Below are 24,141 nucleotides of genomic sequence, written 5' to 3'. Positions count from 1 at the left end.
CGCGCACACACACATAAATCACACCGTGCCTTGCGCCAGTAGGTGTTCTTGTGCTTGTGCGCATGAAGGGAAGTTTAATATATATATATATATATATATATATATATATATATATATATATATATCTATACATACATATATATATATATATATATATATATACTATAAATTTATATATATAAACTCGGATGTCGTAAAGTAATATCTTGCCCTGCCGGCTATTTCTTAAATCTCTATCAATATGCTTTACTCTTACTCCACTCTCATGCTTATAACAAAAGGCCGACTCGAAGCGTGTGAGACTTGCACTTCAGTTCATCTCTTATTCAGAGGATCTGGACCCTAACTAAAACAGAGAAGTTATTTTCGACCTTCTAAATACACTTTGGTTCAGTTTACATACGCCACGCAGACGAGGAAGGCGCACCATAAACATTCCTGAAAGAACGACGGATTTATTTCTTTTACTTTTTTTTTTTCGGTGCCATTGACAGATAGATAGAATGGCCGGATAGATATAAAACATCTCCTTTTTTTATTTTATATACCTAACTCCGTATAGGCGATTTTATCACTGGCGTTTCCCTATTCCATCACTTTTGCTGAATCGTAGAACATGGAGACAGAGCTTTGTGAGAGAGAGAGAGAGAGAGAGAGAGAGAGAGAGAGAGAGAGCCTTGTGTAATACTGAAGTCTGTATAAATTGTTCATAATAAAATCTAAGCCAGGGAGTTACACAAGAAAATCACAGCAGTGTAAAACGGTTTAATAACGGAAGGGGCTCTGGAGGGCTTTCTTTCTCCCCCCCCCCCTACCCCAACCCCGCCCCCCTTGCACCCCCTCTTCAATTTCACTCTGTTGCCTGCAGTGTCGTCAGAGAGAGAGAGAGAGGAGAGAGAGAGAGAGAGAGAGAGAGTGAGGCGGTTGAGGAGATGCCTGGTTGGTTACCTAGAGAATCGAGGCGAGCTCCAGTTTCAACTTTCCACACATTTTGGAAATTCTGTGGGACGCAGCGACCGATCAAAAGGGCTGCTGGCTTGCGGCTTTGGACGTTGACCACCACAAGCCCCGCCCCCCAACCCCCCACGACCCCTCTCCAATGCAAAATAGAAATATTGTTTGTATTGCGGGAACTTGGCTCAAAGAGAGAGAATCGCAATCGAACTAAGGAAAAAAAAAAAAAAAAAAAACGACCACCTCGTCCTCAAAAGTGTCGCCGTGGTCGGCGCAACCGATGCTCAAGGATTCTGAGAGGGTCACAAAACTTCCTTCCACTCGTTGGGGAAAGCGATCCGAGAGCCTTTGAAATCGGCAGCGGATAGTATTGTCTCTCCACGACCATTCGAACCCGCTGCGGCCTTCGCCTCTCCATAATTGATGGTCAGGTGGATCTTCGAGTGATTTGTAAAATTCGTATTTCACGCGGGGAATTCCTTTCAGGTATCTGAATATCATAGCGGGAACCGAGGGGAATGAAATATACTTCATTAAGTAAATAAGTAACTCTCGTATATTTCTAACGATAAATAATTGTGAGGAAAAGAAAAGGAATGTATTTCTGAAGGATTACTCTTAACCTTTCTCAAAGACTAAACTAACTGAAGCTTCAAATGTAATACTGGATAACTGTTAGGAGCAAATGAAACGAGGCATCAATACCTGGATTTATACTGTACACACACCCACAGAACCTTACACGCTTACATTGCACACACATACGTATATACACAAACACACACATATATAATATAAAATATATACATATATATACATACATATGTAATACATATATCTGAAAATATCTGAAACTTAGCATCAGCTCTTTCACCATCTTTATTTTGATTATTATTATTATTATTGTTCCATTTCATTTACAGGATAAAAAAACAAGATCAACAACAACAGCGACAATAATAATAATAATAATAATAATAATAATAATAATAAATAATATAATAATAATAATAATAATAATAATAATAATAATGATGATAATAATAATAATAATACATCATATTTCATCTACCGTGTAAATGTGCCATTTACCAAATAATCAAAATACTTGTTAGGAAATAATGGCTAAATTAAAATTCTAAAAATTCACCATTATATAAGAAATGTCATAAGTGTTTCAGCTCACAATTTTATACATACATATATACATGCATATATGGATAGAGGTATATACATATATCTATATATATGCATTATACCTTCTTCAAATAAATACACCAGAGAAAAGACTGAAAGCCAAAATGTCCCCCATTGTCTGCTTCCGCAGGAAAGCATTACATTATAGCGATAAAAAAAAAACCGCTCCAAGAAAATGGCCCTCGGAACTACTCCTAAATCAGGGTCGCCTCGGTTTTTTTTTTTTTTTTTTTTTTTTTTTATCGTTACGTCAATCCTTCTTTTATGGCACAGCCGAGAATTATTCTTTTATTCCCCGAGATCCCACAAGAGCAGCAATTGCTGTCAATTCCACGGATCAATTCTCGCCCGAGTGCCGAACTTTCTGCAGACGCCGCAACTTCCCATTGGCGCTGCGATCGCCATAAATACCACAATAATAATCATAATAATCATACTAACTTCAAAAAAAAAAAAAACTATGAATATTGAAATAATGTTGCTTCTTTCCGAGGGATCGTTGATCAAATAGGAGAGACGTGTGGTTTTCTGTATGAATTTTTTTTTTACAGGAGAATTGAGAATTGTCATTATGATAAATCTTTGATCAACCTTCGGTGGCACTTGAATTCTCCAGGGCATGACAAGTGCCTGGTATACACATTCTAGCGAAGTGCAATTAGAGCGAGACTCAATCTGGTATTTCTATAAAAAAAGAAAAAAAAACAAGAGCGAATAAGTAAACATTCTAGTGTTTTTACACAATAAGAAAACTACACTGAAATTATGAATATCTACCATTCCTTTTTTTTTATTTATTAATTTTTTTCTAAGAGCACTTCAGGTGTATAAAACACGTCACAAATGCAAATGTAGAATTATAAAGTGGCCAAGAAGCTTTGGCATCTACCTTAGTTTATTTTGGTGATATAATGGACCCGAACTTCTTAACTTCACTCACTTCAGTCTCGTATATTTGCCCGAGATACTAGATATTTTCAAGTTTTTATGATTGTCAAATTATTTTGATTAATCTAGTCTTTGTAATATTTGGCTCTTTGTTTTTCTGTTTATCTAACTATCCTATACTAAGTAGACACGCTCGCACACATTTAAATATATATATGTATATATATATGTATATATATATATATATATATATATATATATATATATATATTTATATATATATATATATATATATACATATATATATACACACATATATATATATATATAACGTATATATAAACATATACATACACAGACACACACATAATGTGTGTGTATATATATGTAATGTATATATATATTATCTAATATATATATTTTTATATATATCTATATATATATATATATATATATATATATTATGATATTACTTGAGAGTATGGCTGGGGGGGGGGGAGGGGGGGGGGGGGGGGGGGGGATTGTGACACACGAGCCATTAACGAGACGTTTGAAAATTTTGCTGCGCAAATCACCAACGGTTTCTATTGACCTTTTGGAGGAGAGATCTCGGGTTGATGCCAAAAGAGAAAGATGACAATTCGGGTACATTTTTCCATACTACTGATTTACAGCGGTTCCTTCCGTCATTGAATAAATGTATATCATTTTATGATGATGTGTAGATGAATGTCGCTTTTTAAAAAAAACGGATCTCACGTGAAAAGATACTGATACCCTTCTTTTTAGTTTTCTGTAAAAGATAACTATTGAGAATGCTTTCACTGTCCGTCCGTACTTTTCCTGTCCACCCTCAGATCTTAAAAGCAACCGAGGTTAGGGGGCTGCAAATTGGCAAGGCGATGATCCACCCTCCAGTCATCAATCATACCAAATTACAGCCCTCTAGACTCAGTTGTTGTTATTATATCTAAGGTTGAAGTTAGCCATAATCGTGCTTCTGGCAACGCAACAACTCAGGCCACCACAGCCGGCTGAGAGCTTCATGGGCCGTGGCTCATTCTGCACTATACCGAGACCACTTAACGATAGATCTATTTTTGGTGGCCTTGATTATGCCCTGTGCAGAAAACTTGATTGCATTTTTTTACTTGTTTTACAATTATTACAGATTAAATCGTCATTCGGCGAACGTCAAACCGATGTAAATATGCCAAAGAACACCAATTAGATAAAGCGCCGCTGGCAGATTATTGCCGAAGTTATTGTATACGAAACGAAAGCACAGCAAATTATTATGTGATGATGTAAACATAAAAATTTATGGAATCTATTCATGAAAGAAAAATAATGAGATCAGAAATTGACCTCCTAAGGCGAGCGCGAATCATATAAGATCTTGATGTGATATTTTAATACTAATGGTCAACAAAGAAATAATACAAAAAAATAAATCCATAATTTACTCTCGAGAAACAAAACGGGTAAACGGATTCTGAACACGATATGCGACCCTTTTTTCCACTGTAACTAATAATATATCCCCCTTAAATTCCGAATCCTCACGAGATAATTGCAATTCTCATTCATTCCCATCAGGGACAAGGTTGATTTTCGGGTAAAACTTAGAAGGAAACATCTAAAGGAACAAATCTGAATACGCAACCGAGGTCCTTCCAAAGAGAAAAAAGCATTACTTGAAAAATGTTGGTCTTCTATCCACTAGAATCGCAAGGCTAGTAATAAAAGTAAACACGAAAGAATAGAAAATTATGCATCAAGACAACAGTATTCTACGAATGTGTATGTGTAAGAGAGAGAGAGAGAGAGAGAGAGAGAGAGATACAAAATTAGGCATCAAGATAACAGTAATTTACAGAATGTGTGAGAGAGAGAGAGAGAGAGAGAGAGAGAGCTCTCAACCACTTAACCGGCAGTTGTCCTGAGGAGAGAAAGACGAAGGAACACACCTATTCCAGTGCAAACTCCAAATGAGGCAGAGAAGCAACGAACGAAGACAATCGAGTCCTGAGCGTCTTGACTAATACCTGACCTGTCTGTAACCGAGAAGAAGGAAAAATTACGTCTTAAGAGCGTCTACAGAAAGTATACATAAGTACGACTGTATACAGAATGAAGTATATGAATATGTCAGGTCACAGACAATGGAAAGGCATGTATACTTTACGCACAATAATAATTCATTACTAAATCATGAACATATATTTGAATAAATAAAATAAAAATTGACTTCTCCAAAGAAGCTCTTTATAAACACAATAATCATCCATTACTGCTCTCGTTTCACTTGAAGCACAACAATTTAAGCATCTCACCTGTTAACACTTGGCCCATTAGTTCTGTTCTCCGCAGCCTACTACACTTTGTTAATGACAAACTTGGTGATAACAAAGAAACACACACACACACACACACACACACACACACACACACACACACTCAATTCCCTCCCAGGCAGGAGGTGTTCGAGCTATTACCTTCAACCTCGTCTTGGGCTTAAATGTACCCCGAAGAGAGGGAAAAAGGTTAAGTGTTCTTACGCTTGAAACGTTTCAGAAGATATTTATTCTTTTTCCTTTCTTTCTTGTCTCCTTGTGTGTGTGTGTGTCTGTGTGTGTGCTGGAGTAAGAAAGGCTGGTAAGTAAATCCACCCGGTACATTTTGGGGATTCGTAAGAAAGCAATGGTGAAATACGTATATATATATATATATATATATATATATATATATATATATACTATATATATATATATATATATATATATAATTATTATATATATGATATATATATATATATATATGAAGTAGCTTATCTACAGTTAGTGAAGATAACACGAATATTTTTAATCCTGCAAGGAAACTTCTTGTATCAAAAAAAAAACCACCACCACCATATACTGAAAGATACAAAAATTAATGAACGCCTATAAATACATGCACAAGAAATATAAAATAAAGATAATCCCATAGGCTAACTTTACAAGGGTAACTTGGCGTAAACAAAACAAAACAAAAATTCACAAACGTTAAAGAAGAAATGTTTCCATTTTTCTTTCTGTAAGCGATCTCCGCCATTTCTTTCGTCTGATTCATCGACAGTTACTCACCTTTCTCCCCACGACTGCAACCATCCTTCTCTCCCCCCCACCCCCCTTCCTCTTTCCCTCCTTCTTTTCTCTCCCACCCCCCCTCCCTTCCCCCTCCCCCCCCCCTGATTGCAACCATCTTTCCATTCCCCTTTTTTCCTTTTTCTTTCTGTCTTCCTCCTATCTCTAACTTCCACTCCCCTCCCCTCGCCACACTCTTACCCAATCCTCTCTCTCTCCCTTCTTCCACCTTTTACTTCTTCCAACCCCTCCCCCCCCCTCTTCCCCTCCTCTGCCGTCAATTCTTTCATCCGAGTCTAAAGCACATGTTACCCTCAACTCCACTCCATCCGTGAGACACAACCCCTATTAGGTCCCCCATCCCATGTCCTTTCACTCGAGTGTGACCTTTTCCTCCTCTTCTCCTGCTCTCCTCCAACTCTTCTAACTCCAAAGAGCCTTCTTCTGCCATATCTTTAACTAGATTCTCCTCTCTCTCTCTCTCTCTCTCTCTCTCTCTCTCTCAGCAGAGATTTACTTACAAATTTTTCCTGTGATTTCGTTCGCAGTGTTATAGTTTCACTGTTCATTTGGCGTTTTTGTTCTCTCTCTTTCTCTCTCACTTTTTCATCTTTACTAGTTAGAATGACTCAGTATTTTGTGTGGTTTTTAATCACAAACATCTATCTCTCTCTCCCATTCACTCTTTTTGGGTGGTTTTTTAATCATTAACCTCTCTCTCTCTCTCTCTCTCTCTCTCTCTCTCTGAGATTGGCTTAACATTTTGGGTGGTTTTTTAATCATCAACTCTCTCTCTCTCTCTCTCTCTCTCTCTCTCTCTCTCCGAGATTGGCTTAACATTTTGGGTGGTTTCTTAATCATCAACATTCTCTATCTCTCTCTTTCTGAAAATGGCTTAACATTTCGTGAGGTTTTTAATCATTAACCTCCCTCTCTTCTCTCTTCCTTCTCTCTCCTCTCTTCCTCCTCTATCTCGTCTCTCTCTCCTCTCTCTGTCTCCATTCTCAACCCGCGATTTCACCATCAATCGCTTTCTCTCGTCTTCGAGCTTAATCGCTCGACAAGGATTACCCCAAACATCGGGGGCACTTCCCCCTTTCACTGAGACACCTCGAAGGTTTGACTTTACAATTCTTTGTCTGGCTGGCTGTTCGCAGCCGATAAAATAAGGTGGGAAAAAGTTCTTTCTTCCTCCTCCTTTTCTTCTTTCTTTTGTAAACGAGATCTCAGTCTCAACTTCACGTCGGGTAGAGCTTTTTTTTTCTTTTCTTCTTTTTTTTTGTTGGAGACCTTTCCTTCCCAGCTCTCCCTCCACCAACACGTATTTACTTTATGCTGGAGCAACGATGTCTTCAACTTGTATATTATACCAATGTGATGGTTTTTTCTCTCTCTATATATATATTCCGAATGTATAAGAATGCGTGCGTGTATGAGATTCATATAGAAGAATTTTACGGGTGTAATTATGTGAATCTTTTTCAAATAATTCTTCCTTTCAGTATATTTTGTTTCCATACATTTTCTGTTCATCTCCTCTCTTCTCGCCTGGTGCATTTCTATATTTAACGGAGCTTCTTGAATTTCCACTGGATCTCACCATCCTGAGAAGAGAGAGAGAGAGAGAGAGAGAGAGAGAGAGAGAGAATGTTCTCAATCCAGGCAAAAAGTTCCCCATCTCTCGTAGAAGATTAGGTTAAACTAGAACATTAAAACCAAAGAACTAAATATGAGAATTTATTTTTGCGTTGGATATACAATAATAATAATAATAATAATAATAATAATAATAATAATAATAATAATAATAATTGTCAAATGTAAAGCACAGCATCGAAAATCGAAAACGCGAAGTGAAGGGAGAGGAAACTTTGAGCTGGATAAAACAACCATTTTACGACTGATGAAAACGAAGTTTACTCTGATGCTCTCACCCATTCACTTCACTCCCGCTCTCTCCCTTCTTCCCTCTCTCCGTCCCCCCCCCCCCCCATCTCCCCCTCCCCCCCCCCCCCCCCCATCATCCCCTTCCTCTCCGCTTACCACTTGAGCCTTCTAAAGTAAGAGACACCATGAGAGAAAACTCTGAAGAAGGAGAGGAAAAAATACACGATAGATACATACAAGAAAGGGGAGAGAGAGAGAGAGAGAGAGAGAGAGAGAGAGAGAGAGAGAGAGAGAGAGAGAGAGAGAAGTCAAATCTGTTATGACTCTCGAACCAGTATTGAATTGAGACAGTTTTACTTGGGAAAAAGAGACCCAAGTAAGGGGCCGGAGAAGGGAAGGGAGTGACAGGCGGACGTGGATGAGACAGAAAAGCGCTGTGAAAGGGGGAATAGAAGAGAGCGAGGTTGGGGGGAGGGAGGGTGTCGGTGAGGTCCCACAAAATATCGATCGCAATTCGTCACATGTGTAGGGCAAGGTAGGAACTGAGCACTTCTAAGTAGCAACGCACAGCCTCCTACTTGAAAACACTCTCTCTCTCTCTCTCTCTCTCTCTCTCTCTCTCTCTCTCTCTCTCTCTCTCTCTCCAGATCAAGATGTGCTTCAAATTTTAAGTGACATTTTCCTTAAAATCATTCAGACTTCCCGTTGGATGTACGAATCTTTACACTGGTTTTCACTTCTATTTCCGTCTGAGGACTCAATTTCGTTGCCTCTCGTTTTGTTTCCAACCAGTATGGAAACATTTCCCTAATTATTAACTTCTAATAAGATCTACAGTGTCTATTCACCCAACTTCTTTGTCTAATAATAACTTTAACAACACTCTTTTACTCCATACTTCTAATAATAAGATGTTCACCCAAACTCTCCTCTCTGTCTGTCTGGAGGATTATAATAACTTGGAAACCATCCCTTAATCAGAGGCTTCTAATAAGACCTTAAACACGCTTACCACGACACGTGATATCCTTCAACTCAGTCTACCAAGAAAATCCTTCGTTGCAGGACTCCCAAACGTTCCCTCATATACCTGGGTGTATGTGTGTGTGTGTGTGTGCACGCGTGTGTGTGTGAGTGTGTGACAGCTCCCCGACATCGAAGATTAAATTCCGGACGGACAATTTCATTATGTGTCGTGGATCCTATCATCAAAGAGGGGCTAAGAGGGTAGAAAATTCACCGTCGGATAACGCCGTCAGGAGAGCCAGCATCCTTGACATAATCTTATCCTCACGAAAGAGACACCGCTCACAGCCTTTTTTTCTTTTTCTTCTCCTCCTCCTCCTCCTCCTCCTCCTTCTCTTCTCTTCTTCTTCTTCTTCTTCTTCATCTCTCGATTCCCATAAGACAAGACGATCCAAAACTTATCGCAGTCTGTCTAATTACTGAACCTTTCGAGAAACGAAGAAGACTTTGCAGAGAAACAGGATGTCAGTGACGGAAGGGAGTTCATAATAATAAAAAAATAATAATAATAATAGAAAAAAACAGGAAAACAGATCAGCTGTCGACGAATCATGAACAAATGTTATTAAGAGACTGACACAGACTGAATTACGATTTGAGTCGTGTCTCGAATCACGAGCCAGGAATCTCTCCAGGGGACCTGCCAAGTCTCTCAGGCAGTTTTTGACATCGCAGGCGAATCTGATATTCATTTCCTTGGTAATTCTTGAGACGAGCAAGTCTGTTTCTTCGATATTGTGTATTAAATTGGATATAGAATTTAGGCCAGAGGTCAAGCACTGCGACCAATGAGGTCATTCAGCGCTGAAACGGAAATTGACAGTAGAAGTTTGAAAGGTTTGACAGGAGGAAAACCTCGCATTTGTATCACGAATCAGTTGTTAGGAGGGTGTGGAAAGTAAGATGGAAGAAAGGGAATATGAAACGAGGCACAGTAAAAGGAACGAAAGAGTTTGCAGCAAGGAACCGAAGGCACGCTGCAAAGAACCTTCAGTAATGCCTACAGTGCACCGCACGCAAATACGTAAAATTAGCTCGAATATCATGCAAACGAAAGCATGAGATAGGACTGAATTCTTAGGAAAATAAATGATTTACCAAGGTCAGTTTAATAGAAGAATACACTCGCATGACAATTACTTCAGTAAAATAAGATATCGTTTTCAATATTAGCGCTTACCTTTCACAAAGATTTATCTTAACTTTTGATATAATAGTGATACATCATAGATGCAATACCTAAAATAAGATTAATCGTTTCTAATTTTCTAGACTTAAAAACTACCTAAGGAGTAATAATCATGAAACAATTATACTCTGACTGAAATCAATTGAAAGAACAGTTATCCAGTGCGTAACTGACTATTCTGTGAAAAGTTAATTCCGTCTCAAGAGAACAAATATTTCAATTACATGGAGTTAATGCAATGACTTTCAAAAATATGTTGTATTTCAACAGATAAAGTTATTTATAGGTGACTGGCCTTATAAGACGACCAGGCGTCCGAAATATATTAATAATATATTTACGGGACCGCACCGCCAGTTTAAATATACTATTAACACCTCATTAAATGTGTGATCGAATGACTGGAGTGTAAAACATAAACGAGAGAGAGAGAGAGAGAGAGAGAGAGAGAGAGAGAGAGAGAGAGAGAGAGAGAGAAAATGGCAAAAGTAAAATGAAGGAACAACCCCCGGCATTACATCACTCCACCAACAGACGGGAATGAAATGACATAAAGTCTACGTTTTCTATGCGCCGTGTTTCACTAACATGGTTACGGGATCCCAGATTTATTCTCTTCAACTTCCAACTGCTGCTAGTGGGTGGTGGTGGTCTCGCCTCTGTTTTGGCGGTCCTACGCCGGAAACGAAACGTCGTCGACTGTGTCGTCTGATGCAAAAAAACCATTCATCGTCCTACGGACGTACTCGTAAAGAACGTTCTCCTCTAGATTATGTCGAGAAAGAATTCGCGTTTTTATTTATTTACTTCAGCGGTCGAGATTCCCACCTTCCAAGATTTTACAGAAAATACGATAAAACAAAACCTTCGCCATCACTTCATATTTTCTCAGAAGGTTATTTTCTTCCATAAACACCATCTTCCTCCGCCACTTCCACTCTCTCTTCCTTCCTCCACCTCCACCTCCTCCTCCTCCTGCTCCTGCTCCACCTCCTCCTCCTCCTCCTCCTCTATCGCTACCACCACCGTGGCCACCACTACTCCACCATCTTCGGTACAGTCTTCAAGATGACGTATCATTCCAGCCAAGTGATGAGGCAGTAATATATCTCCTTCCAAGACTTATCAACACAACCTCACTGACCGACTGCCAAGAAAAGCGGACAACATTCCCATCTTCCGATTCCCCTTCGGGCTCTGTGACTGACTGCCTTACCGAACTCAAATAATCATTACGGCTAAACGGAGTTCGTTATTCTAGGCCGAGGCACCGACAGTGCAGACCAACAAATCCTCTAAACAACACGTTGCTGCTGCTGCTGCTGCTCCTCCTGCTGCTGCTGCTGCTGCTGCTGCTGCTGCTGCTGCTGCTGCTGCTCCTCCTCCTCCTGCTGCTGCTGCTGTTGCTTTGTTTGTAGCTGTTGTTTCTCTCAGCACAGACGCGTTGAGTTGCAATGCTATGCCTCGTTTATTTACACGGCGAAAAGAGAAATAACATCTTTAATAAAGGTAATATTATGTCCGCAGACCCTTTGACTCTGTGCTGCTATGAGCAGCGGAGTTAGTATATCCGCCATTCTATGGGATATATATCAAGGAATCAATCTTCATCGCAACAGGAATTTCTCAAGCAATGTCAAAACCTAAATCCATTCTGCGAGGAGTGACCTCATCTCAATAATGCACCCAACGTCTACATTGACTTCTGCAAAGCCTAGAGAAAATGTACGAAACGAAAAAAAACCCTTTCATCTAAAATTCCAAAGGTTAAGCAACAATTGGTAACCCCGAAATGCGGTCGATTCATGTGAGTGTTCCTGAGTGTGATTGGTCCACGTCTATTACTCGGCGCCCTAAGCAGCCAATCAGCGTCGCCTTAGCCACGGGGAACATAGCAATCACATACTGAGCTGGAGAAGGAAAACAGTAGGGGGAGGGTGAAGTACAAAAAAGAAAAGAAAAAAAAATGGTACAGGAATTAGGCAAAATGTCAAGATGGAAAACACTTTCTTGCCAGAATTTAACCCTGATTTCGTTGTTGGATAAGTTTCTTGTTCACAAGTAATCTAATTTGATTTGAACGGTCCATCGTGACCGGCTGAATTTTGCTTCTTTCTGATATACCTCGAGACTCACTCACGCAAAGCGGAGAGAGAGAGAGAGAGAGAGAGAGAGAGAAGAGAGTCAGTCTTCCACACTTTTCTCGGGTTGTAGACTCAAGAACATTGTCCCCCACTGCCCTTGAGGCTTATTTAATTAAATCATATTCTTGTAACAAGCACAAATAACGATAGACTTAATAAGTCGTTTGATTCTTTCTTAGTTACCAAAATAGTTCCTACTCGTTTTCTTTGTTGTTTAGTATACATTTTTTTCTTGTCATGTGTAATATGTCGCTATATCAATTTATTGTAATCTTCAAATCCAAATCCACCGTCTCTCTCTCTCTCTCTCTCTCTCTCTCTCTCTCTCTTCTCTTCTCTTCTTTTCTTCTTCTTCTTCTTCTTTCTTCTTTCCCCCTTTTTTTGCCTTAGAACACCCTTTGACTGAACAACTTTGTTGGGTTTTGGTTTTATTTCAAAAGGGTTTTGTTGACTGGTCCATTATATTTTTCTTGGATAAGTTTAAGCCAGATTCTGAAGGGTGCGGTAAAAATACTTGAAGATTTTCCGCGTCTCTCTCTCTCTCCCATTTTTTTACATGTTTGCCTTTGGTTACTTTCCCAAACAATGCCTATATATTTGTGTGTGTGTGTAATTGTTAGTGTACCTCCGTGTACACATACATATATATACACACATACATATACATATATAATATGTAGGGGTGTGTGTGTGTGTGTGTACGCATAACTTTGTATACGTATCTAACTACGACGATACATATACAAATGCTATTCATTCAACGAAACAGCAAACAAATAGCCAGATACAAGTATTCAAGTATTCGCATAACAAAAGGACAATATCAGGTGCAATCTCTCTCTCTCTCTCTCTCTCTCTCTCTCTCTCTCTCTCTCTCTTCTCTCTAAGAGTCTTTGAGTGGCCTGCATCGAGGCCATTCCCACCACCCTAACCAACATATTCCCAAGAAGACCACCCTACCCCCCTCCATCTTCCGTTCCCCTCCCCCCTCCCCCTTCATTATTTAAGTGTTATTTTGTGGGTGTCGGTCACTATTGTTAGAGGCACTTGCGTCCAACCGTTAAGAACACCGTAACAGGGCGTAAGCCATAAATGGGCAGCCGCAAGTTTCTAATAAACAGTCATCATACTTATTAAAGAATGGCCATAAAAGACGCGATTAAGCTGCGGATATATCAATACAGTAAACTATGTACTATGTACCTCCCCTGTGCGGCGCTGGAGACTTTAAAAAAAATTATATACTGGACGGACCAAACCTGGAAAAAATGCAAAAAAAAACTAAAAAAAAGAAAAATAATAATAAAAATAAAAATTAAATAAATATATATAATGAAAAATAATATATACTATATATATATATATATATATATATATAATATATATATATATATATATATATATATACGGGACGAAATCACTAAAATCTTGAAACAAGAATAATTATTTTTCTTTCAAGTCCTTTCTTCTGAGTGCATATATTACATTATATATATATATATATATATATATATATATATCTATATATATAGATATATATATATATATATATTATTTATATAAAATAAAGAAATAAGAGAAAAGAATTCTCCTTCCTCCTCTTATTCTCCTTCTTCTTCTTCTTGACGATTTAGAGAGAGATTTCGTCTTGTCTTCCCTTCGAGGGAAGGTGGCCATTAGGGCAAAGTTTACGGCCGCGATTTATAAGCTCAATATTAAAGGTATGTCCGTCCGTGAGTCGTTCTTCGTTGTCTGGGTGTCATTTTGCATCGATCGTCCATTGTTGCAACATCTACTGTACGGCTTTTGCTTGTTCCTTCGTTCTTCCTGCGTTGACGGCGTCGTCGTCGACATTCTGCATGCGAGGAACTACATTGAGTTTGATGGCTTCTTCTTCTTCTTGGTGGCTTCTAAAGTTCATCTACTCCTTCTTCTCTTCCTCCTCCTCCTCCTCTTCCTCCTCCTCCTCCTCTCTCTCTCTCTCTCTCTACAACTGCATCTTTACGCACAGGGTTCATCAAAATTGTATAAAACGTGGTGGTTCCTGATTAGGATCACTCACGTCACGTATACATTTGATCAGTATGAAATATTTCAACGTACTCATTCATGGGTCGCTACCCTCTCTCACCCCACCCCCCCCCTCCAAACACTCCCTCCCTCCTCCCTCCTTCCCATCCCTCCGCCCCCATTCCCCCCACAAACCGCCCCCTCTCCCCCTCCCTCTTCCCCGTCCCAATCCGCAGGCCACTCGCTCCCCTTCCTAAAGCCTTAATCGGGAAAACGTTATGAAGGGGAGCAACAGAAGGAGGAAAAGATAAGCTTGTAGAGATACGAGCAGAAGAGAGAGAAGAGAAGAGAGAGAGAGAGAGAGAGAGAGAGAGAGAGACGCGGGGAGGAGGAGGAGGAGGAGCTTGATATGGAGAGGAGTGGGGGAAGGTAAAGAAGAGAAATGTACAAGACAGAGAGACAGACCGACAGACAAACGCAGAGAGAAAGACACACTCGCTTTTAAGGGGTGCATAAAAAAAGAGGGGTTGGGGGGCCCCCCCCCCCCGCCAGGGGGGGTGGGCGGGTGGGGAAGGAGAGGGTAGATGGGGATGAAGGGTCTCAATAAGTGGAAGAAAATGAAAACGGAAGAAAATGGAAGAAAAGGGGAGTGGAGAAAAACGGTTAAACTATATAAAGTCAAAGCGCTGCTGCTGCTTGCAAAAGGGGATGCCAGATGTCGGGCAAAAATAAACTAGACTTAGCAGAATCTCTCTCTCTCTCTCTCTCTCTCTCTCTCTCTCTCTCTCTGGAGACAAGGGGGGAAACGTAAAGGAAAAGAGTAAATAAAAAAAAAAGAGGCTAACGAAAACGACGAAAGGGGAAAAAATGGACGCGGGAAAAAAAATCTGAAGAGATAAACACCGAGGATATCTGGATAGAAAGTGGCTGCCAGAAAAAAAAGGGAAAAAAAGAAAGAAAGAAAAAAAAGTGCAGAGTTATCGGGATGAGATTAAAGTGGTAGTATTGTAAACCAGATTAGCGGCTACGAATAGAGAGGAAAATCGAGTTACGCAAATAGACACTAGAAGGCGCCTATCATTAAATGATGACGGTGACGGATAAAAATGGCGGTTTTGTTTGTTATTTTTTTTTTTCGAAAAACATTCTAGAAATGGAATTAGAGGTTAATGGACGGGCATCAAAAACCGCGTGGTAAATACAAACACCACACAAAGGGACAAACGCAAACACAAAAAATACAGGTACGAGTAAATGAAAATTATTTCTTTTCCGCCCTTACAAATTGAAATGATTTCATGGCAGTTATCATATTGCGGTAATGACAAAGTTTTTTTTTCTTTTTTTTTACTATTGAGGAAAGTACGAAATTCATTACTGCAATGTTTTAGGGCAATAAAATCCTTATTTATGTGTTCAAAATGAAAAAAAAACTCTTAGCGCAAAATAAATTGTCTACATCTACCTACAATTTTGTTGATGTTTTTCAAGAGAAATATACATATTTACAGTACACATACATACACACATTTATATATATATATATATATATATATATATAATATATATATATATATATAATATATATATAAATATCTATATCTATATAGATATATATATATATATAATATATATATATATTATATATCTTATATATCTATCTTATATAATACTATATATATATATATATATATTTATATGATATTATATATATGCTATATATATCTATATATATAATTATATATATATATATATATATATATATATATAGATATATATATATTATATATGTATATATATATATATATATATATATATATATATATAAAATGAGTTGGGGACTGACCAAAGCACATAACATCCCGAAATACGAATACTATTAACGGTACTTGGACGAACACAAACCCCAGCACCCCCCCCCCTCCCACCAGCAGAACCGCAAAAGAAAAAAAAACGTAAGAATCATAAACTCGTTTCTGCTCACGTGAGAATTTAAACACTTGTCATTCAACGTTTTCCTTTTGATGGCGATGATGCACGATTAAAATGGTGAACGCACTTACTTGCAGCAGCAACAAACCCAGGCACGAGAAAATAACACGCCCCCCAACCCAACCCCACAATCTATATATACGTACATACAATATCCTTTCTGGTAATGGCCGAGCCCGACCACCGTAATTTTTTTTTTTTAAATAAAAATCGTTGGAGAAGAAACTCATTATTATTCGAAAGTAAGAATTCCCTGGAAGCCGAATTATGTCAGCAATAAAGCAACACACATTTCGACTCAGCAACACATTTAGCAACTATGTATTATTCAGGTGTGTTTTCGTCCTGTTTGAACGTTCGTATGTGTATACATATACGAATGTGTATACGTATTCTTTTGTGTAATCTTGTACGGTTATGAATAAATATTCGTTTAGTGTATGCATGTCCGAATATGGAAATATATTCGTTTGTGCACGCAAGCACTAATGTGTTTATATATTCGTGTATACACGTAAGAATATGCATATACATTCGTTTATGTATGCCTGTGCGAGTATGTATACATACTCGCACATTTTTAATTATGCTGTCTGTATGCCAGGACGGGCTCTTGCTGTCATACAGCAGCCTGTAAGTATTCGCACACGTCTACACACATGAATAATTATGCATACATGAATATATGTAGATATATAATAAAATGTATACACATCTGTCAATGTACACATGCGAAAAGCTCTTCAATTGCTATCAAGCGGTGACATCAAAGCCTAACAGGACAGGAAGTCCATAAAATCACAGTAAGAACGAATTAAAACAATAAAAAGAAATGTTAAACAAAATGGAACTGCCAGTGACGACGAGACTTGAAGACGAACGGAGAGGCCATTCGTGCAACGAACCCTTTCGTGTGCGTATGTCCTGCCCCGGCCCCCTCCAGCCACCCCCTCCCCCCCCCCCCCTTCCCCCGGCCCCCACCCCACCCCCGCCATTTTTCTTTTCTTCTTTCTCTCACTTTCTCCAACTCCTCCCTCATTCCTCCAATCCCCTAACTCGCTCCCTCCCTCTCCCTCCTCCCTCCCTCCTACCTCCTGAAATTAGAGTGATTCATGTTGCCATAAATAAGGAAAAGTCGAATATTCCATATGATTAAATATGACAAATCGCGCTTACTACATGAGCTAAAAAATAGTTTACTCGACTTTCTTTTTCTTTTTTTTTTCAACGTGGCAAAAGAGCAACTTTATTTTCTTTGTCTCGGCAGACAAAAGGTCAACTCGTTCCTTGGTTCCCGATATGAAAAAGACTTAAGTCAAGTTTCTTGATTTCATATAATGTTCATGTTTTCAATGGGCTTGATTCCTAAATTCCTAAATGCATTTGCAGTTGTCTTCAGACGGATCCGATTCACTAATCGTTTTCATATCATTCTTAGTCTTACGTCAAGTAATAATAATAATAATAATAATAATAATAATAATAATAATAATAATAATAATAAATCGTTCAACAATAAATGTTATTCTTGACTTCTGTCATATCAGTGCTCAATCTTACTTCAGCAATAATAATAATAATAAATAACTAATAATCAATAATAATAATCAATTAATAATAATAATAATAATCAATAATTGTTCAACAATAAATGTCATTCTTGACTTCTGTCATATCAGTGTTCAATCTTACTTCAGCAATAATAATAATAATAATAATAATAATAATAATAATAATAATAATAATAATAATAATAATAATAATAATAATAATAACAACAACATGTCTGCTATAACTCAAATGAAAAAACCGAAAGTAAATCCCACACACGCACACACACACACACATAAAACTTTAATAATAAATGTTATTCTTTCTTACCGTCAGCCAGCCAGAACCTCTGAATAAGTAATGGCACATTATTCCCTTTATTATAATTCCTTGCTGAAATCGCCACAGTTCCTGATTATTGATGATTGTAAATCAGATAATCATTGAATTTCAACATCAATTAAATGCAGACACTCTGGGTGGTTTCACTGATCACGTCAATTATTTATAACAGTTTCCTGTTGTGATGAAATGATAAGCTTTTTATATTTGTTATCTTTCTCTTGTCATGAAATCATTAGCTTTTTTTTACTTATTATCTTTCTGTTGTGATGAAAAAATTACTTTTTTTTATTTGTTATCGTCCTGTTGTGATGAAAAAATTACTTTTTTACTTGTTATCTTTCTGTTGTGGTGAATAAATAATTTTTTTCTTTATTATCTTTTTGTTGTGATGAAAAAATAACTTTTTTGTTATCTTTCTGTTGTGATAAAAAAATATAAGTTTTGTACTTGTCATCTTTCTGTTGTGAGGAAAAATAACTGTTTTGAACTTATTATCTTTCTGTTGCAATGAGAAAATAACCCTCTTTATACTTATCTTTACGATGTCATGAAAAAATAATTCTTTTTACTTACTATCTTTCTATTATAATAAAAAAATAACTTTTTTAATTTATCTTTTTCTTGTGATTGAAAAAATAATTTTTTTGTTTAACTTGTACCATCTTTGTCATGAAGAAAATATAATTCTTTGCTGGACTTATCGAGATGAAACGAAAATGAAACCTTTTTATATGGAAGAATTGCTTCTGACTAGCCGATACACAGACTTACAAACAGACAGACACGTCTTTCGTTTCAGAGAGCAATTTTAAAGGCGTTTCCCTTGCGAACTTTTTTTAAAAATAATGTTTCGACTTAACCTGAGCGCTATATAACACGAAAGCCACGAGCTATTAGCAGAGTGGATTTACAGTCTAACTCTACCCAAAAAGAAACTTTAACAATCTGTCCCCATTTTTTATGAGGCTGATCATTCCATGATATATTCTGGATTCAAACATATATGTAGATGTATGTATAAAAGTCTAATCATTACATCTGAGTAATTGCATACATTGTGCCATATTTTTGTGAGAATGAGAATAAGTACATAAGAGAGAGAGAGAGAGAGAGAGAGAGAGAGAGAGAGAGAGAGAGAGAAATTGTCTAAAAAAAACTTCTGACTTCCCTCAACCCACAAATCCCCCTTACTCGTTACCCCACTACTCCTAACCTAACACCCCCACCTCCTCCACCCCCGCCCACACTTCCTTTGGGCAACCCCCCCCCCCTCCCCCACAAAGCCTTAGCTTCTTCAGAGGGTCCAACACGCATTGCTCAAATTACACCCAATTATTCAACTTCCTCAACGTTACTATGAATTTTTGATGAGTGCCGCTGTAGTTATGACAACGGGGGGACGCAAGAACCACTTTCGTTCATGTGATGTCACGAATTTCTCTCTCTCTCTCTCTCTCTCTCTCTCTCTCTCTCTCTCTCTCTTTACTGAAGAAGAAGGAGAAAGAGAAGATAAATAAAAGTAGAAAAAACCAACAAAGCTAATATTCCATGATTTACCTCACTGTTCAAAAACAGGTGCTAACTTTATTGCCAGAAATTTATTCCTTATTGAACAGGACAGAAAAAAAGCAAGGAGGAAATGCCTTATATTTGTCCTGAAGGAATAAAACATCATTTATATTGCTGTTTTTTGTACATCATCTTGTCTGCAATAATTCCCACTAACTCCTCCAAGATGGCTTCTCAAACAAATATAGCATTATGATGATCAAAATTCCTTTTTGTTGTTATAAGTAGTAATGAACGCCTTTAGTGCATATCAATCACGCGAATGCACATACACATATACATGAAATATTACACACACACTAACATTATATGTATATATATATATATATATATATTATATATATATAGATATATATATATAGATATATATATATATATTATATATATATATATATATATCTATATAATATATATCTATATATACTATATATATATATATATATATATATATATATATATATATATATTAGTGCATAAGTGGTCAAATTTATGTTCAGTTTACGATCATCAAAGAAATATAACTAAAATTTTGTCATTAGAATTACGGTCTTTATTAAATAACTGCGTGCAGTTATTAAAAATACAAATAATAACCGGTGAACGTAAATAATAATTATTTTTCGTAACCCTACAGATTCAAAGAAAGGAAAATCTAAGGAGATGTTCTGGTAGGAACGAAAAACGGAAGATCAAGCGAGCATCAGTATGGAAAGCAAATCTCCTGAATGCTCCTCTACTTTGCAAACTGAGTGAGAACGAGGCAAAGTAATGTGAGGTTAAGGAAACTACCCAAGAATAAGAATATAACGACAAACATTAATTTGCGTAATATACAGAGGCGCTGAAGCACTCTGCGAAGATGTTTTTAACAAGATCTGCTAATTGCTAACGCTACTTATTCGATGAGCAAAAACAAGCCGATATTGAAAGGTGTATTTGAGCTTAATATCCTTTGGTTCGAGGAGAGGGGGGCTGGGGTGACGGTACGGGCACGTTTCCTGAAAACTCACGCGAGGGACGAAATGCGCATGGGCGGGCAATCTGCGTACGCAATGTACGTACGTTCATCACCAAATTATGTTCAACCTCTCAGCCGAACCGAAAGGTTCCAACGATTTAGACACGCGAAAGTTTATAGAAAAAAACTCTCTCTCTCTCTCTCTCTCTCTCTCTTCTCTCTCTCTCTCTCTGTGAATCCCGAACTGGAACCACGTGGGTGGGTGTGTGTGTGTGCTGGCGTATATATACCCTCCACTACCTCTGAAGTTAGCAGACATAACATTATAAATATTCATTGGTCCATTCACCAGACTACGGGCTCAGCTGGGACAGAGAAGGAGGAAGGAAGAAGAGGAGCCCTCTCTCTCTCTCTCTCTCTCTCTCTCTCTCTCTCTCTCTCTCTCTCTTATTTTCGTTACATTTTCATGCTCATTTCATACGGCACTTTATATCCTTTTCATTCTCGTTCTACAAAGCGCTTAATATCAGCCGTCAATGCGTCTCCTTCCTTTTTCGAAAATGATTCGACTTCGAACATAAACGGACGAAATGAATTCCAACACCAGACTCTCAACCAACCAACGGCATCGGTGAAATAATAAATCGGTTAGTTCTCTGCGCTCCGAGGAGAAGAAGAAGAAGAAGAAGAAGAAGAAGAAGAAGAAGAAGAAGAAGAAGAAGCAGGCAAAGGCAAAAAGGGGAGGAGGAGGAGGAGGAGGAGAGGAGGAGGAGAGGAGGAGGAGGAGGAGGAGGCTGTGCTGCAACCAACAACAAAAAAGAGGCAAAAGCGCAACAGTGCAAACACGGTTCTGCAGCAGATCATACCAGGAATCCCCTTGGGTCGAGGTTTACATGGGATCCAGAAATGATGGAAACAAGTAAAGAGAACCTCACCACCACATCCATTAAATACTCCACAATATCGGCGCCACATATGCCGCAGATTTCTTATAATCTATTTAAAAAGGGCATCGTCCGGCTCTCTTCCCCTGAGAGAGAGAGAGAGAGAGAGAGAGAGAGAGAGAGAGAGAGAGAGAGTAGGTGGCCAGGTAGGTAGGTAGGTAGTGTCTGACTGCCATTTTATTTTTGGCGGGAAGAAAGAAAACAGTCGCAGAGACAGCATGGTACCCCTGGGACCATTTATGCGGGTTACCAATCCTTTCAATTATTCAAGATCCCGCTTGACATCGGTACTGCTACTGCTGAAGGAGAGAGAGAGAGAGAGAGAGAGAGAGAGAGAGAGAGATGGGCAGTGCTGCTCCACTAGTTCACTGACAGTGCTTGAAGGCAGAGGCGCAGTAGACGACGACCACCACCACCACCACTAGAACGACGACGACGAACGACGCCTGTGCTTTGAAATCAAGATTTCAAACCTGCCCCGCCTTCTTTTTGAGACCCACCTTTGTTTCTTTCCGAGCTGGAATGTGATCAATTCCAGCGCAGCAAAAGTCCTGGATGACCGGGGGTCCAGCCCAGCCCAGCCCAGGCCAGGCAACTCTCTCGATTTCCAGACTCGGCATAAACTGGAATGTTTTATATCTTTCACTTGTGCGGTAAGGCTGCTGGAGTGTGCAAGTGCTTGTGACCTCTTCTTTTACTGCGGGCGTTACAGTGGTTTTTACGGTTGCGTTGAAGTCGTGATGTCTTCCCCCAGATGATAAAAGGCTCATGAGTGTCGCTCAATGGTGATTCAATGGCAAGACGATCAGAGAGCCCTCAACAGGAATAGTCAAGTCAAATCGCCACCTGGAAGAGCGAGAGGTTCGTTTTTACTGCGAGCGGAGGATCTTTCGAAAGTGTCCGACGGGGGAAGATGAATATAAAACAGGAGTCCTCCTCGATCACGAAGGCCAAAAACTACACCGACCTCACCAATGTTCCTTCTTCGGTCGAAGCGGTAAGACACAACGAACACCAAACACCAAAGCTCCTCCTTTCCTCCGTCTCTAGACGCGTTAATTTAGAGAGAAAGAGAAAGAGAGAGAGGCAGAGAGCCTGCTACCTTGACCTTTCTCTCTTTCTCTCTTACTTTCCTCCCTTCTCTCTCTCTCTCTCTCTCTCTCTCTCTCTCTCTCTCTCGTTAACAGTTGAGACTAAGAAGGTGGCCGGCCGTTTTGTCACTATAAGATTAACAACTTACTCTCAACAGATCACCAGACGAAGAAAGGCCAAAGTCAGAGATCAAAAGTTCTCTCTCTCTCTCTCTCTCTCTCTCTCTCTCTCTCTCTCTCTCTCTCTCTCTCTCTCCTTTGTCTCTAATCCGCTAACGCACAGCAGAGGAAAAAGAACAGCGGGAAGAAATAAAGAAACCTCCTCCCAGACTCAGTCTCACCACCACCTGGGCAAACCCGCTGAACTTCATCATGAAACATTTTCAATTACCCTCCAATTATCGCGGCCATTTCTTTCTCACTCCCGAAAGATAAATATCCTGAAAAAAATCCGGCCCGTGTGGAAAGAGGATTCTGGGGGGATTGGACTGATATGGTTGACAGAGTGCGGGGGCACAGAAGTAACAAGTGGCCTTCCGTTCTCCACCACCACCAGCTGCCCCTGCTCGCCTGAACCCTCTCTCTCTCTCTCTCTCTCTCTCTCTCTCTCTCTCTCACACACACACACACACACGTCTGATGGCCACAGTTGTTGAGTGTTGGGATGCTTTGATAAACGCTGGATGATTTCCAGCCGTTAGCAGGTGAATTGGCTGCCTTAGGAACCCCGTCTGCTTCTGTTAAAAAATGTAAAATACTTTCTCGGTAAAGAAAAAAAATAAAATAAAATTAGGCCATCGTTTCTTATGAATTTTAGATACGGGGTGGTAATAAATTTTTATAAAATCAGACAAATGTGGATAAAAATTAATTTCGATTAAGTATATTTTCTCTTTTACTTCCGAATTGAACGTGAGATATACATTAAATGACATATATATATATATATATATATATATATATATATATATATATATATGTAGTATATATATATTCTAAAGGGAGTACTTGTACCGAACAAAGAAAAGCCATGCTTATTCAGTACTTATTTAAAAATACGCATAACCATTCGATTAAAACGCCGAAGCCAACTGCAGCGCCAGAAGAAAAAAAAGGGGGGCGACGCTCCCAACCCGAAAGGGGGAAATATAGGTGGCTGTGAAGAGCCAACCTCGCCAACATTGCACCCTCAGATCTACAAGGTGTAATATCACCCGATCTTATAACCTCAGGTGTTGAGAGTTAGTGGGAAGGGGGTGGGGGGGGGG

The 24,141-nt window shown here is 38.7% G+C and overlaps 1 protein-coding gene across 8 annotated transcripts in view; it reads left to right on the top strand.

The window, feature by feature from the left end:
* Positions 1–24,141, top strand: part of LOC135224715 (inhibitory POU protein-like) — a 169,589-nt gene that overhangs the window by 71,520 nt on the left and 73,928 nt on the right. Inside the window, exon 1 of one of the 8 annotated variants that reach the window (XM_064264002.1) lies at positions 22,429–22,779. The exons of the other annotated variants lie outside the window; for them this stretch is intronic. Coding sequence (XP_064120072.1) covers positions 22,696–22,779 — 84 coding nt within the window. The 5' untranslated portion in view covers positions 22,429–22,695. Of the gene's footprint in view, positions 1–22,428; positions 22,780–24,141 lie in introns of those variants that run through there. 8 annotated transcript variants of the gene reach the window in all.

Source organism: Macrobrachium nipponense, chromosome 12 (genome assembly GCF_015104395.2).
Source record: "Macrobrachium nipponense isolate FS-2020 chromosome 12, ASM1510439v2, whole genome shotgun sequence".
Taxonomy (NCBI): Eukaryota; Metazoa; Arthropoda; class Malacostraca; order Decapoda; family Palaemonidae; genus Macrobrachium; species Macrobrachium nipponense.
The sequence above is the reverse complement of the archived record's forward strand: the minus strand, read 5'-3'. Positions and strand labels throughout refer to the sequence as shown.